Source organism: Pseudopodoces humilis, chromosome 1, assembly GCF_049639895.1.
Source record: "Pseudopodoces humilis isolate 2021_Gansu_Grassland_sample_001 chromosome 1, ASM4963989v1, whole genome shotgun sequence".
NCBI classification, from domain to species: domain Eukaryota; kingdom Metazoa; phylum Chordata; class Aves; order Passeriformes; family Paridae; genus Pseudopodoces; species Pseudopodoces humilis.
In genome coordinates, this window is record NC_142200.1 from 21,859,541 (window position 1) to 21,873,984 (window position 14,444).

Sequence of the window (14,444 nt, forward strand, 5' to 3'; positions counted from 1 at the left end):
GTATGAAAAAGGTTTTGCTTTTTAAATGATAATGACCAAGATATCCAGTATAACTCTTAGAAACTTTGATCACATGACCACCATAAAACCTACTAAATGCAAAACTTATGTAAAATACATAAAAAACTTATAAATAACATTTACTTATTTTACATGACCCTTCAAGCTAAGATGCTCTTGCAATCTATAGCAATTAAGTAGCACACCTGAGTGCAGCTGGGTATCAAAAGGCAACAAGAAGTTTCCAAAGACTGTTCCTAGGAAAGAAACAGCCAGTATAGACTGATGTTACCAAACAGCCTGTGAACACAATTGAAACATTTTCAGCTGTGGCCCTGACCAGCTTACAGTACTTGATATGTCCTCATCATCTTGCTAAAAGTATGTGGAGAGTTTCACAGTAGCTATAACTCATCTGTGACAGACTGAAATCTGGCAGATGTGCACCAAAGTAACTATATGACACCAGATAATAGTGAAGTAGAAATGGTTAAAGAAACAGGGTTTTCCTCAACTTAGAGCAAACAAAAAGTTCTTCTGAGACTGCTACATGTGTTCTGTTACCAAATGCACAGTTTGTTCCAGACATTCAATAATGGATTTGAAGAACAGTTGCGATTTCTCATTTATCTTATGGAGCCATGCCCCCTAAAATGTAATTTCCCAAATGCAAAGCAGTTTCAGAGGAACAGAACTGTAAGAATACCAGGAAGAAACACAACCCTTTTTTCCTGCCTACCCTGGCAGACCACTGCAAAGAGGGTGAGGGCAAGACAAGACAACCCTAGGGCTTAGTTGCAAACCGTCAGGAGGGATCACACACCAATGGCACTGCAATTATGGTGTAATTGCTTGCATTGATCTTCATCTTGTCCCATATCTGAGTATCTGGCAACGGTGGATGTGCCCCCTTCACATCTCTCCTTTGGTTCTGCCCACTCAGACAGAGTCTATTTACTCTGAACCAAATGTAACAACCTTATGCCAACAGATGTAACCCTGCCAGGTGGAGGGACAAGGGGTTCCAGTTGAGTCACTTGTGCTTGGGACCACAGCTAAGACACAGGAGGCATAATCAGCTTCAAAGCAGATGCAGAACAGCTTCAAAACTTTTTTGAACAGGTGACATTAATTGTTCAAAATTCATCACAGCTCTTGCTAGGTTTTCCCCATCACTAATCTCCAGCACAAATGATAAAATACGAACTAATCCTTGTTTCTAAATGAACTTAACTTGAACTAGCTTCCAGCTGATCATTAGCATTATGCCTCACATCTAATTTAAACAGCCTTTTAATACCTCATTATTTTGCATATGAAACCTCTAATGGCACTACCTCTTGGTCTTCTTCCTCAGTAAATGAAGCAGGAAAAGCTGTCTCTCATCATACTACAATATTTCCAGCTTTTATATAGGATTTTTTTAGAACTTTTCTGCATGTTCTCTGACTTTTAAGCAGTTTTTTTACAACCTGACTCCATAAATGGATGGAGAAAATCCACAGCACCAACAGAAAAGGGAAGTCTCCTCTCCTTAATTGCTCTTTTTTCTGTCCACAAACCCCAAGAGCAATTTTTGCAAACAGCAAAACAACCTAGGGACTCTAGTTTTGGCACTTAAATCCCTAGGCTGCTTACAGGGTCACTGCATCCCAGGCACAGTTGTCAAACCATATGCTCATCTGTATTGCTCAGGCTTTTACATTTCTTTGCATTTATCTCTGTAGCACATGCTAGTGGCTGAACTCGAGTTCTCAGGCAGCCTAGTTCAGTGTCAGCCAGGGTTTTATCAGAAGTGAATTTGCTGGGAAAAGTCACAAGTATTGCCATTGGGAAATGCAGAGATGTGCTCACTCTGGGCAATGCAGGGAAGGGTCTTCCAGAGGATGACACAGAACAGCCAGATTATTCTTCTGCTCACAACCTCCCAACAAAGGACTCAGTCCCTCTAGACAATGAGCCTGGAGAAGCTCTCCCATGGTTGACATCAGCTTTTGTGAAGTGCCTCTTGGGGCCCAACATTATTAATGGAAGTCAGGAGGAACACGAAATCTACTGCTGATTCCTAGAGACCTTCTTCTGCTCAAAATAGAAACTCACTAGCAGATGGTTGGCTTGACCACAACCCTTTGCACTCTGCCAGCTAACCTCTCCTAATCCATGTGATACATCCTGTATCGATCTAGTGCTTTATTGTTGCCCTGAGCATCATGCTGTGAAGTCAAACATCTCATCAAAATCCATTGTGCCCCTGCCCATCTTTATTGATGAAGCCAGTAATCTTGTCAGTGAAGGAAAATGAGTTTGCCTGCAGGACTGATTTTTCCTGAAACTGTGCTGGCAGTGATGAATAATTTTTTTCTGGTCTAACCCATTATCAATTGACTGTCCTCTCAGCCCCAGCCCTTCTGTTATTATTCAGCTTGGTAGCAATGTCAGGCTAATCAGCCTATAATTATCCTGGAAATCCCCCTTGCCCTTTTTAGCACTGACAGTTTAGTGCTCCTGAAGTCCTGTGGTATTTCATTACCAGTCCAGAATATGATTTACAACAGCAAGACAAAGATGTGTGCAACCAAAGATTCAACACTCCAGAGCAGCAGTAGAGATCACAGAGTGTTCTGCTGCACCTTACCAAGGCCTGCTCTTTCTATTTCTGCTACAGAAGGACCTGTTATTTTTTTAACTGCAAGGAAATAAAGGGATGTTTTAGCACACATTTCAAGAAGAACAGCTGGTCTTTGCCCTTCTAGTGAGTCAGCTCCAAACGTAGCACCAGATTTTCTGCAGAAGAGCAGAGGTTTTTAAGTGCACATTTCCCAGCCTGTTTTTGTCCCCGTCATGTTCCTGCACAGTCACCGAGACTGAGTAAAATCTGGTTACAACTCATTCTCTGGGAGGTGGGGCGAGTCCTGCAGCCACACAGATGCTTGTGCTGCCACGAAAGCAAGGCTGGCACCGATGCAGCAGCAAGGGTCTGTAGGCAAAGCACAGTCAGGAGGGCTCCAGCAGTGGCAGTGCCTGCTTTAGCAGTCCCAAACCATGGCTTGGAAAATTTGCTCTTTTCAACTTGTATCTCTGAGAACCTTTTGATTTATTCCTCTGCTTTTCTCCCAGTGCACCATCAGCAGTGAATGCAGGTGGGTGTTAAATAAAATGAAGGACAACAGGCTCCTGATGCATCCCAGCTCTCACTGGCATGACACGTTGCCTTCTCCTGCAGATTTGTGTGGCTATTTATCTGCCTGCTGTTTCTCATTACCTGTTATTTATACTGGCCAGCTTTCCATCCACACAACAAAGTTCACAGCCAAGCTAATCTGTATTCAGGTTATCAAGGCAGATTTTCAGAGACATTTGCAGCACTGGCTTCTCCAGAGCTCTGTGACTCCTCGTGAACCCTGCTGGACATGGGATGTGGTCCTGCGATGAGACAGAGGCTGGTGGGCTCTTGTCTTTGCTCTAGGGGGTTGTGATCGTATCTTGTACACTTATGCAATGCTGGCCATAGATGTCTGGCCAAAGCAGAATGAAAAGGGAGCCTCTAAATGAGCCTAGGATAGAATCCAAAATGTTTTCTAGCAAAACCAAACCTACGCTCAAACTCCTGCCTAATTAAATGTGTTACAGCTACCGAATAAATTAAAAGGAGCAACAAAATATCCTTGAAATAGTACCAAAAATAAGCCACTGGATAGGAACACAATAACTCTGAATGCAAAAGCAATTATGTATAATCCATGTCTTGTAATATGAATCTCACTCGAAATGAATGGTGCTGAGAACTTTCATATCATCGCAAAACCTCGGAGCTTTTCACAAATATTGTAGTAAGTTAGCAATGTAGCCTTGCAAAGATGTTGAATTCTGACTGGCAAGCACTGAAAGAACTTCTCAAGGACTGTATGAGAAGGATACCACTGGCTAGAAACAGAAGGAAAAAACTGCACCTTACAGAGCTTTTTCCTCCCAAGCCCCCAAAGGCCTGTGAACATCAAGTGATTTACCAGTTGGCGGAGGTAGTCCTGAATTGTGCTGGGATAGACGAGTACACTGATGGCAACCAATGTGTTGAGAGCAAAGTCAAAGATCTGGTAACAGAAGAAAGGGATGATCCAAGCTGCATGTTGCTGAAAAGGAAATAAATTAGAAACTCATCAGCCATAAGTTAAAATAGAGGAATATATGTCTTTCTACAGGAATCTAAGGAATATCTGACACTATGGAGTATTAAATCAGCTGAAAGAAATATGACAGTCAGCCAAAAGGTTTGGCCAAGGAAATTTGGCTACTATACTGCAGTAGTATGTGTGGTGCAACTCGCACAACTCGTTACATTAGGACATTTAGAAGCCACACAATACTTTTCCTTTCTAATCAATAGGATTAATGTCGAGACAAACCACAGGCTCAGGAGGTGAATGGGAAAAAAATCCCCTTGACTTTTGATAGGTACAAGATTCAGTTCTCTGAATTCACCATTTGCCCAGAGCTTATTTTATTACTCATATTTGAAACTGCAGACAATCAACACAACTGCAGCAGGGGGCCCTGGGGTACCACTGATCTAAGCAATCAGCTCTGCTGCCTCTTCAACTTCCTTTTTTTTTTCCCCTGTCTCTAAATTTTCAGATAAACAAGTAAAGAAGCAATTGTTAGAAAACAGTTTTCTTAATTTTGTTTCTATGGAGTTGTGTATTTCACTTGATTCGTGTCTTGCCCAAAGATAATGAATTACCTTATATGCGCCGTATGTAGCCATTGCACAGATCAGAATCATAAGGAGAGAAATTGCGGTGGCAATGCACATATCTGGAAAAGAGACACATCAATGATTGCAGACAAATTCAGAGCTGGTTCAATTATTTTGCCACCTCCCTTTTGCAGAGCATGTCAAAGGGCAGGGTGGGAGGTGGGTGGAGATGGGGTCTGGTGCATCATTCAGACATTGCTGGAAGAAATCTCTGGCTTTTGTGAGGAGCCTCCTAAATACAAGAAGCACAGACAGTGCTTCTGCCTGTGCAAGCCAGCAGCATTACACTGCTGACACTTACACTAACACTGTGCAAACCACTACAGCCTCTGTAAGACTATGGAGATGAATGGTCTCATTTTTCTAAGGGTTTTCAAAAATCAGGAGCAGTCTTGACCAGACTGCTTTACTGGTGGTGCTGGTATCTGTAGTCAGAATGTGTCAGCTTTTCTGCACTACAGATTGTTTCTTCATCAACAGCTGCTGCATACTACTGCTCATATATATATATATGTCATTTGTATACTGGAAAAGGAGCAAAATGGCAGATAAAGGCGTGTTACAGCAGAAATAACATCTTGAAAATTTTCATTTCAACTAAGAATACTACAGAGATATATCTATTAATGTATAACTGTCAGGAATGTTAAAACAGTAAAGGAAGGAAAATATTCTTTAAGGTTTTGACTGGAGGAATTACAGGACTCCCATCTTTTTCTTCTACTGCTAATCAGCTTTCAATTAACTTTTCATTAGATTTAAGAAGTTCCTATACCATGAACAGTTGGAAGGAGATCCTGGGGGAAAAAAATTACATGTTTGATCTTCTCATATGCACCTCCCTAGATATCATTACAGACCACTGTCAGGAGATCAGAAATGAATTTCTGAACTTGACCTTACAGCGAGTTTGGGAGTGCAATGGAACATTGTGCCTACCTTTCTGAGGTTAAGCCAGTGCACAAAGACAATAGAGGATGTGAGGTATACAGGACATGGCTTTAGAGATCCCACCTCTGTTGGTGGCTGTGAGGTATCTGCTGCTCACATTGCTCTCACCAGGTGTGTTTAAGCTACCTGCCTCAAAGAGGAACGTGGAGGATCTCTGAGATGCACGAACACATGACAGCATTCAGGATGTTCATTACCCTGACTCTGGAAGCATTCAAAGTGTACAAGTGACATCATTTCTTCACAGAACTGCCACAACATCTAACTCCAGAACATGATGAGGAGCATCCCACAGCATGGAACAGTCCTCAACTCCCTGGATGGTTCTGGGTACATGCCCTGGAGCCTTCACCCAAGTCTCTGAAAGGATCTGGCAGCTGTGAAAGGTCTCACCAGCCATCACCAGGAAGCAGTGCAGGCTCACCCAGGTCATGGCTGAGGAGGAAGGACAGTCTAAGGAGAAAGTCTTGTCTGTCATTATTTCCAGCCTACCAGAATGATCATCCATGTAGGAAACAAAAGACCCAGTCCTTGATCCTCCTTAGCCTGAGGGAACACAAACTTTGCCCTAGATGGCACTAATCCAGATTTCTGCTGGCCATTGATGCAGAGAGGAACCTGAGACTTGTGAAGCTGGCAGAGCAAGAGGAGACTGCTGCTGGCAGGTGAGGACATGTCCAGAGCTTCTCACATTTTCTGGCTCCTTGGGCACTGTACCCACCAACAGCAGGATTAAGGACTTCAGAACCCAGGTCTCTTCCAGAATACTGCCTGTGTCCTAGGTTTCAGGATACTTGTTCTCTCTCTGTTGCCCCCAAAATTTGTCCTTGTGATTGCATAGGAACTCAAATGCCACAGAAGAAGTCCTGTGACAGGCTACTTCCTAATTTAATGGATTAAATTTGAAGGATAAAGTGCCCTTTCCTGGGCACGTTCAAACCACTGTACTCTGATGAGGCCCTGGAGCACAGATGTCCTTTCTCACAGTATAAATGCTTGAATCTTTGTCTTACTATCAAAATAAGCAGGCCTCACCCAGGAGAGGAGCCTGCACTCAGCACTGAGTTTAGCTCACCCTGGTGCTCCCTGCTTCCTTCATAGTGGCTTCCTGCAACTCAGCTCATGGGTTGCATGCCAGGCAACACAATGCCATTGGGAGGCAGCTGGGCTCCCTGCTCATCATTCAGGGGGGAATGACATCTCAGTCATCCCAATTTACTCTTCAAAGGCACCTCCTTCTCTTAGAATGTGCAGAGAATACACACAACCAGTGCAGTGTTTGAGCTGCATTACCTCAACCAGTTTCTAGGTTTTTAGGAGCTGTAAAGGCTGTGCTGCGCCTGTTAGAAGTGATCTGAATTCTGCCCTCAAGAGGAAGATGTATCCACAAAATATACCTCTATTAATAAAAGGTACTGCAACCTCTTAAGACACTTCTGGTTGTGTGGCCATTTACTCTGGCTGACTACACATACATGCTGTGAAATCTAAATTATTTTGAATAGACCAGGTACAATTGAGGTAATGAAAGAAGTGAAAATGGCTGCTGTAGCCACTAACCTCAATTGTAACCTCTTGTAAAAGAGGCTCTTGGATCAATATTTTGATTCTGATCATCAGTTTAGAGGCACTGCTTATGCATATGTTCTTGATCCCAACCACTTACTTCCTGCATCCAGGGAGATGATGCTGCCATTGTCATTTGCAGCAGATACAGGAGTCATGGGTTCCACTTTACTGGTGTCTGTGGCAGTACTGGTTCAACTGAGCCAGAGCCCAGCAAACTGTGAGGAACGTGATATTGAAGATCTGGTCTGACACACTCATGCTCCCTGTCTCCAGTGTCTCCCTAGCTGTGCTCCACCATGCCAAGTCCTAGTTGGCTCAGGCTGGTTCTTTCTCATTTAAGGCTTCATTGGGTTTTTTGAGCCATGTCAGCTCAAATTAATGAGAATGAAACTAGATATGCAGCACATTAAATGAGAAACTGACAGGAGTGTGTGATTTTTTTTTCCAGCCATGCTGTGCTTTCTGTGGCATTCATGGTTAGAAGGGCTGTGCTTGGACTGCTGAAGGGGTTATCCAGCCTATGGCCCTAGATGTCTTTTTGAGTTTTCTCCTTGGGTTTAAAGAAACCAGCAGAGTTTTTTAATTCTTATACCTTGCAGCGACATCCTACTTTCCTGCCTCTTTGGAGACAAGATGCTGCTGGGGCTGGGCAGAGCTCCTGTCATGGGGTACTTGTGTGCACAGCAAGCTGCAGCTCAAGCTCCCTCAAATCCATCTCAAAAATATTTCCTTGCCTTCTCCTCTCCTCTTGCAGAGGAGACTGGTGGTGGGTGGTGCAGGGACAGGCAGGAGCAGCCAGCAAGGCCAGTCCCTGAGGCAGGACTTGTGTGGAGTGATGAAGACCTGAAATCCTCATCACCTGCCCAGTCCTGGAGTTAATCGCTGGCTCTCAGCTTTGACGACAGGGGCCACAAAGCTGCTGATCAGCAGCCTGCAATCCTTAGGCAGTTTCTCCCATTCTCCCAGCCTTATTTATCCCAGAGCCTCCTGACTGCCAGCTAAGGATTACTGCCTTGCTCTCTCCTCCAGGCTCCTTGTGCAAGCTTGATGCCACTGCTGTCAGCCACTGTGCAGCCTCCTGGGTTACAGCCTGCACAGCAGCAGCATTTCCTCCCTGGGAAGGAGAGGAGGGCAATGAGATGGAAAGAGTATTCTGCACCTTTGAACCCAGCACATTTACTGCAGAGTATAAAATTAGAGGGGAAGATGCTGCCCTGAATATCCTACACTGGGAAGGGAACTTGTTTTCTGTGCCTCCCTCTATCTGGGACTCATACTACATAGGTGGTGTTGATGGACTGGGGCAGGAATGTACCTACTCCACCACTTCCATTTATCCCTCAGCAGAAGTCCAAGCCTGCTGTCTGTAGATTTCTTTATAAATTTTTTCTATTTGGATTAATATTTTTAAGTCCTGGGTGCATGTCATATTCAGCAGAGAGATCATCACATTATTCTCCCCTGCCCTGAGACGTCTGCTTGTCCTGTCTGCCCACCCCAGGGCAGGGATACAGGCAGATTTTGACCTAAGTTGCTGACACTGGTGTCAAAGTTCCCCTCAGCTTCCGTAGGGCATGCAGAGGATTTCAGTCCTTGCTGTCATGTTGCCTGTGAGGTATCACACACATCTCTGACACTATGACAGCGGTAAATAAAAGCAAGCAACACCCGCTGCTTGTTTGGGCTGTTGACATGTCAGGATGATGGTCTGTGTGTCTGAAGAAGCTGAGCAGAAGGCTCAGACAAAACCCTCTAGGAAGTCAAAATGAATTATAGGACTTTTCCATCTCTTGCTCTGAGATTATTAGTCCTTTAACAGCAGCAGTATTACATTGAGCAGCTCACACATTTCTAATTTTCCCTAGTCCAGCTTCTAAACTCCCTCAGGAAACAATAAAAAGAAAGATGAGACTAAATGGGCTCAGCTGAATATCCAGCACAGGAAGGAGCCCAGCATTTTACCCAGCTCTGAGATGTACATCTTGGAGAACCACACAAACCACACACACTGGTGTCTCCTTCTGCCACATGGTTAAGTCTTGGCAGATTTCTTCCCCCTTGTTTCCTTTTCTAGAATAGAAGGGAAAAGAAATAGCCTAGAGTTTTTTTCTAAGTGTTCAGCTAAATCTTTTCTTTAACTAATCAAGCAGGTATTTTGGAGCCTCTGGTAATGATGCCCTTGGAACCACACTAAATTCTGGAATTAGAATCAATGCTGCACTAGTATTTTCAAGCAGTTTCCACTAGACTGGTTGTGGCTCTGCAGATGGCAGGAATGTTTTCCACTGCTGGAACAGAAAACTGAAAATTCTCCATAAACCAGGTACAGCTAGAAATAAATCTGAATACAAATATCGGGGTAATCCCAGTTTCTTGGAAGTCAAGGGAAACCTGTCATTAACCTCATTTGACTATTGTGACACAGCTGATAAGTTTTTTCCAGATGACGTTTTCAGATCTTTTATGAGGGATCCTCTTACAGGAGAGAAAGGGAGTGACAAATTTTACATGTAAACTCTGTGTCTGCATTTTTTTTGTTGTTTGCTATTGATAAGAGCATCAATAGTAATGAGAAAAACGGCTATTGGTGTTTGCGTCATTATTATTTGTCAACAGAAGTACATATAGATAACAACTTTGGGACCTTCTTTAGCATAAAAAATTATGTATCTTCCTGTATTTCATACACATGGTTTCAGTGCATGCAGCAACCATGACAAACATTCCTTCAAAAAAGACAAATAAAAGTAGGAAAAGAGAAGAGTATGTAGAAGTTTTTCTGATGATTTATCTCATAATAAAACATTTCACTGTATTTGAACAAATACAGTCATGCTTAAAGAAAAGACGAAAGAAATTATCTCCTGCCAGCTATTTCCAGTAACCATAAAAGTCAGTAGCTTGATTCAACTGCCTTTACTCAGTAAGGCACCAAACCAGAGGGAGTCAAAGAATAAAAAGAGATTAATTCAAGTGCTCATTCGTAATTTAACTGCCTGTGAAATGTTCCCTTTACCAAATGGAAATGAGGTTGCTTGGCCCATAAGCCATCCTTTCACAGTCTTGCAGGGTTCACTTCAGAAGCCTTGATAAAAATATACAGAAAACACAATTTTCAAGTATAGATGGAAATCCCCAATGTACTTTATCTGACAGCTACTGCATTACAAAACAGAATTACAATTTTAAAGCCTTGGGCACTGGCAGGCCTCTGATGTTGGCTATATAAAACCACACTGACAGACAGTCATTACCAAGGTTAATCTCTGAGAATTAGGACAAGGCAGTCAGTTTTAATATGTCAGAATCAGCTAGGAGCCCATCTGTATCTACTATGGTCCTTACTTTCTTAAATCCAGTTATGTAAAAAGATTTTTAGTCGGAAGTTGTAGGTGGTTTTTCAATGAAGACACAATAAAGTAGCAATCACCCCTTATCATTAATTCAGTGTAGACCCTCAAGGCAGATTTGCATTAAAGACCTTGTGGAAATAAGCATCCCTCAAATGATACCCAGCATCTCTGACACAACAATGGGCAATTTCCTTTTTCATGTGTGGGGCTACTGCTTCTCCTACGGACATTTTTATTGACTTCAGTAGGAATGAGGAAAGGACTTAGAACCTTTAGCTGTGGATGGGGGAATTCTGAGCAGAAAGACACCAGTGTGATTAGCAACAGACCTTGTTTCAGACTAGTATGAGAAATGCTGAATGTAATCATTTTGTGAGCAGAAATTAAAATAAACCAACATTTTTAACAAAATCACATTGAGGGAAAACTTTACTAGATATGAATTAAACAACAGTTAAATCAACAAACCACCAAATAACTTGAAAAAGTTATGGACCAAGGAAACTTTTGCAAAGGACAGGAGAGATAAATGGCCTGGCTTACCCTTCTCTGAAATGCTATTGAAGATTTTCTATGATGCCTTTCAGTAAGAGAAGGAATTGCTCTGTGTTATTGTTAACATGCCTGTGACTATACAGTTGATATTCGCATTTGTGTCTATTCAAGCAGGTTTGTGCAAGTCATACCACATGCACAGGGCAGTGCATAAATACATCCAACATGAATGAATGCACTCAGCTGTCTGAACAGCAGTGTGGGCTCTTGTGCAGGCACTTGGGATGTGGCGCTGGGAGCTGCAGAGACTCGGTATCTCCCTCTGTCCTGCATAATTCCCCTGGGGCTTTCAGCACCATGCTCAGGGATACATCTCCCTGCCAAGGGCTGGCTCTGCCCCTGCCAAGCCAGGACACAGCAGAGCAGATGGATTGATTACTAAAAGGTAGGTGGCAGATAAGTTTACTACTAGGAAACAAGCTTGAACTGTGCCATGACACCTTTCACAATATAAATGCATCTGTAAAATACAAAGGTGAAGCAATAATTAAAAGGACAGTAATTACTGAAATGATAGGACAGTTACATAAATGCTGGAGCAATGAGTGCTAGTAATTAGGGAATTTGTACTTACTGGCATCATCCATAAATTCAAATTCACCCCCTAATTCAGCACTAGTCAGGTGGTACTGGTCAGGGTCAGTCAGGGCACTCAGCAGAATCAACAAGACCACCGAATTTATAATCTACAGAGAGGAAAAAAGGGAAAAGGATCAGTCTGTGAAAGTAACCAATGAAAAACCTCTGGGCAACACATACCCACTCTGTTTCACACCAGCTATGACAGAGACTGTTTTCCAGCTGCACACCTGTAGTATTTAACTAACACTGCAATTAATTTCTCTAAGTTGGTAAACAGGACTTACTTCTTCACTAAATGGCAGCATGGAAATGAAACAAAATGTAATTTCATTCCAACTCCAGTCCACACCAGAAAAGTTACCACTGCTCTTTCAGACTATAAAGCATGTTAGCACATCCACCAGTCATTCTGAGATTATTACAAACGGGATCTGTAATCAAGGACTATCAGCATGGCAGAGCCAGAATTGGAGACAGACCCTGTAAAATTGCTAGATGATCAAAGAGGAGCTCAGTTACTGGAGAGGGCTGTGTTTTAAGAGGCCATGAGTGAGGCACTGGTTCAGGTGAGTTGCTAAATGAGGAGGCCTGGGGGGTGGGAGGAGGTGGCAACATGAGCCCCGTGTCTGATGCTCAATTCCTGTGTCATATGTCACTGATGGACATTCACACCCACCAGGGCATTGGCTATGAAATGCAGTAAGTGAATTAAATGCCAAGAATATCAAGTGATTCAGTAGAAGCGGATTGTCAAGTATCAGCTATGAACGGATCGGAGAGGTAGCCAAGAGCTGTATTTTACAACAAATCTGAACAAAATGCTCATATCACTTTGAAGTGAAGAGAGCTAATTGCAGAAAAGAAGATTGCTCAGCATGAAATAATGCAGCCAGGCTAAAAGCTTATTCTACAGAACTGGGAAGATAACTGGTGAAAAAGAAAACGGAAAAAAGAAAACTGAAAACAGTATGCTTGGAAAGATGAATTTTATTGCTTTGTTTCTCACTTCAAAGTCATCTTAATCTCATCACAGGTTTCTAACAGCAACAAGAAGGTGTAGAAACACAGGTTATTTCAAGATATAATAGGCTAGAGAATTTCTCAGGTAAGATAAATCCTTTTCGATAGGTAAATTCCATCAAGTCTAGCTGATTCCAGATCTGTTAGCAATCTTTAAAACTGCTGAGAATAGTTCACAAGACAGAAAAACAGTAAGCACAGTTTATGCATTTTCAAAGCAGGAAGGTCATGTAAGGAATTTCTAGATAGACTGTGAGATTTAAGAACAAAATAAGAACAGATAATCAAGCTGTCTCCCCATTAACACTTCAGGTTTATATGGTCACAAGTAACAATCACCATGGGCTTGTCAAGGAGAAACTGTAATTAATTTATCTTATTTGCCTTCTCTGACAGACGAAGAGGCCTTATGGACAGGGCAAGAAACAGTAGATAACATCTCTGCAACTTAACACACCTTTTGACAGACATTATGAGATTCTCATAAATGAGCAAGGAAAACCTGGTTTGGTTGAACATGCAGGAAGGTGAATGCACTGCCAGCTGGGTAACTGTACTGAAAGAACAGCTGCCACAGATTTAAGGATTCACAACCAGCACAGAAGACACATTGATTAGTACATTAGTACATTTTCCAGTACTGTTGAGAGACTTGTTATTTCGTAACTTCTACCTTTCTCTAATATGCTGACAATGCCAAGCTATAAGCACTTTGGGAGACAAGATTAAAATGATTTTGACCAACTAGAGCAGAATTCAACAACAGAGCACAATTCAGCACCAAAAAGCTGAAAGAGAAACACATTTGTGAAGAATTTCAGAAGAACGTGAGGCAAAAAAAACTGAGTAAGTGACAACTGCTCAGAAAGGAGTCTGGGTATGACAGTGAATTAACTGAACACGACTCAGTGGAATCCCATAAACTCGTCCTTGTGGCTACACAGTGGTGGGCAGCGCTGCAGAAACCTGGTATTAGATGCATAAACTACCCTCCCACTTGCCCTCCATGGGCCTCTGCAGAAAGGTTTCAAAGTCCTTCTAAAATGTACAAGGGAAAACCCTGGGGAGGATCCTGCATCAGAACAGAGGGTAGTCAGACATCTGGAATGTAGGACAGATAGGGAAAAAACTGGGGTTGCTTAGCAAGGAAAAGGTAGGGGGAGGTGCTCTCAGTCTTTTATTAGCAGAAAGGCAGGGAGAAAGAACAAGGCAACAGACCTTCCTCCAGATCCACTGGGTAGACAGATCTGAATTATAGCAAAAGAAAATTTAAGTCAGACAACACAGTGAACAATAAGAAAATAATCAGATGGAGACTGGAGGGGGGTTAGAGATCGTCATTACTGTATTTTTACGCAGGACAGTTAAATAGCTTTATGTTGGGAATGCTGTAGCATGATCTTGTCTTGGCTTTCTCTTGGTTTTGAAGACATCAGTTGACTATCGAAATCAAAGTTACACTCCATAAATCCTACAGGGTTTTAACATTATGTATAACTCCATATCACAACCTAGTTCTTGTTTTATACTCCTTTGTGGAAAGCTAGAAGACATAAGCCAGTAATAAATATGTTACCTAAGAAGAGTACTCAAAATATCCAAGCAATCAGAAACCATAAATGTATAGAATGTTGCTATTTTAAAGACATTTTTTGGGTACA

At 42.3% G+C, this 14,444-nt stretch overlaps 1 protein-coding gene across 2 annotated transcripts in view; it reads right to left on the reverse strand.

The window, feature by feature from the left end:
• Positions 1 to 14,444, reverse strand: part of LAPTM4B (lysosomal protein transmembrane 4 beta) — a 56,891-nt gene that overhangs the window by 27,423 nt on the left and 15,024 nt on the right. For both annotated transcript variants that reach the window (XM_005517002.3, XM_088066045.1), the window contains exons 2-4: positions 11,756 to 11,867; positions 4,739 to 4,812; positions 4,008 to 4,130 (exon numbers count right to left, since the gene is read on the reverse strand). In XM_005517002.3, coding sequence (XP_005517059.1) covers positions 4,008 to 4,130; positions 4,739 to 4,812; positions 11,756 to 11,867 — 309 coding nt within the window. The remainder of the gene's footprint in view (positions 1 to 4,007; positions 4,131 to 4,738; positions 4,813 to 11,755; positions 11,868 to 14,444) is intronic.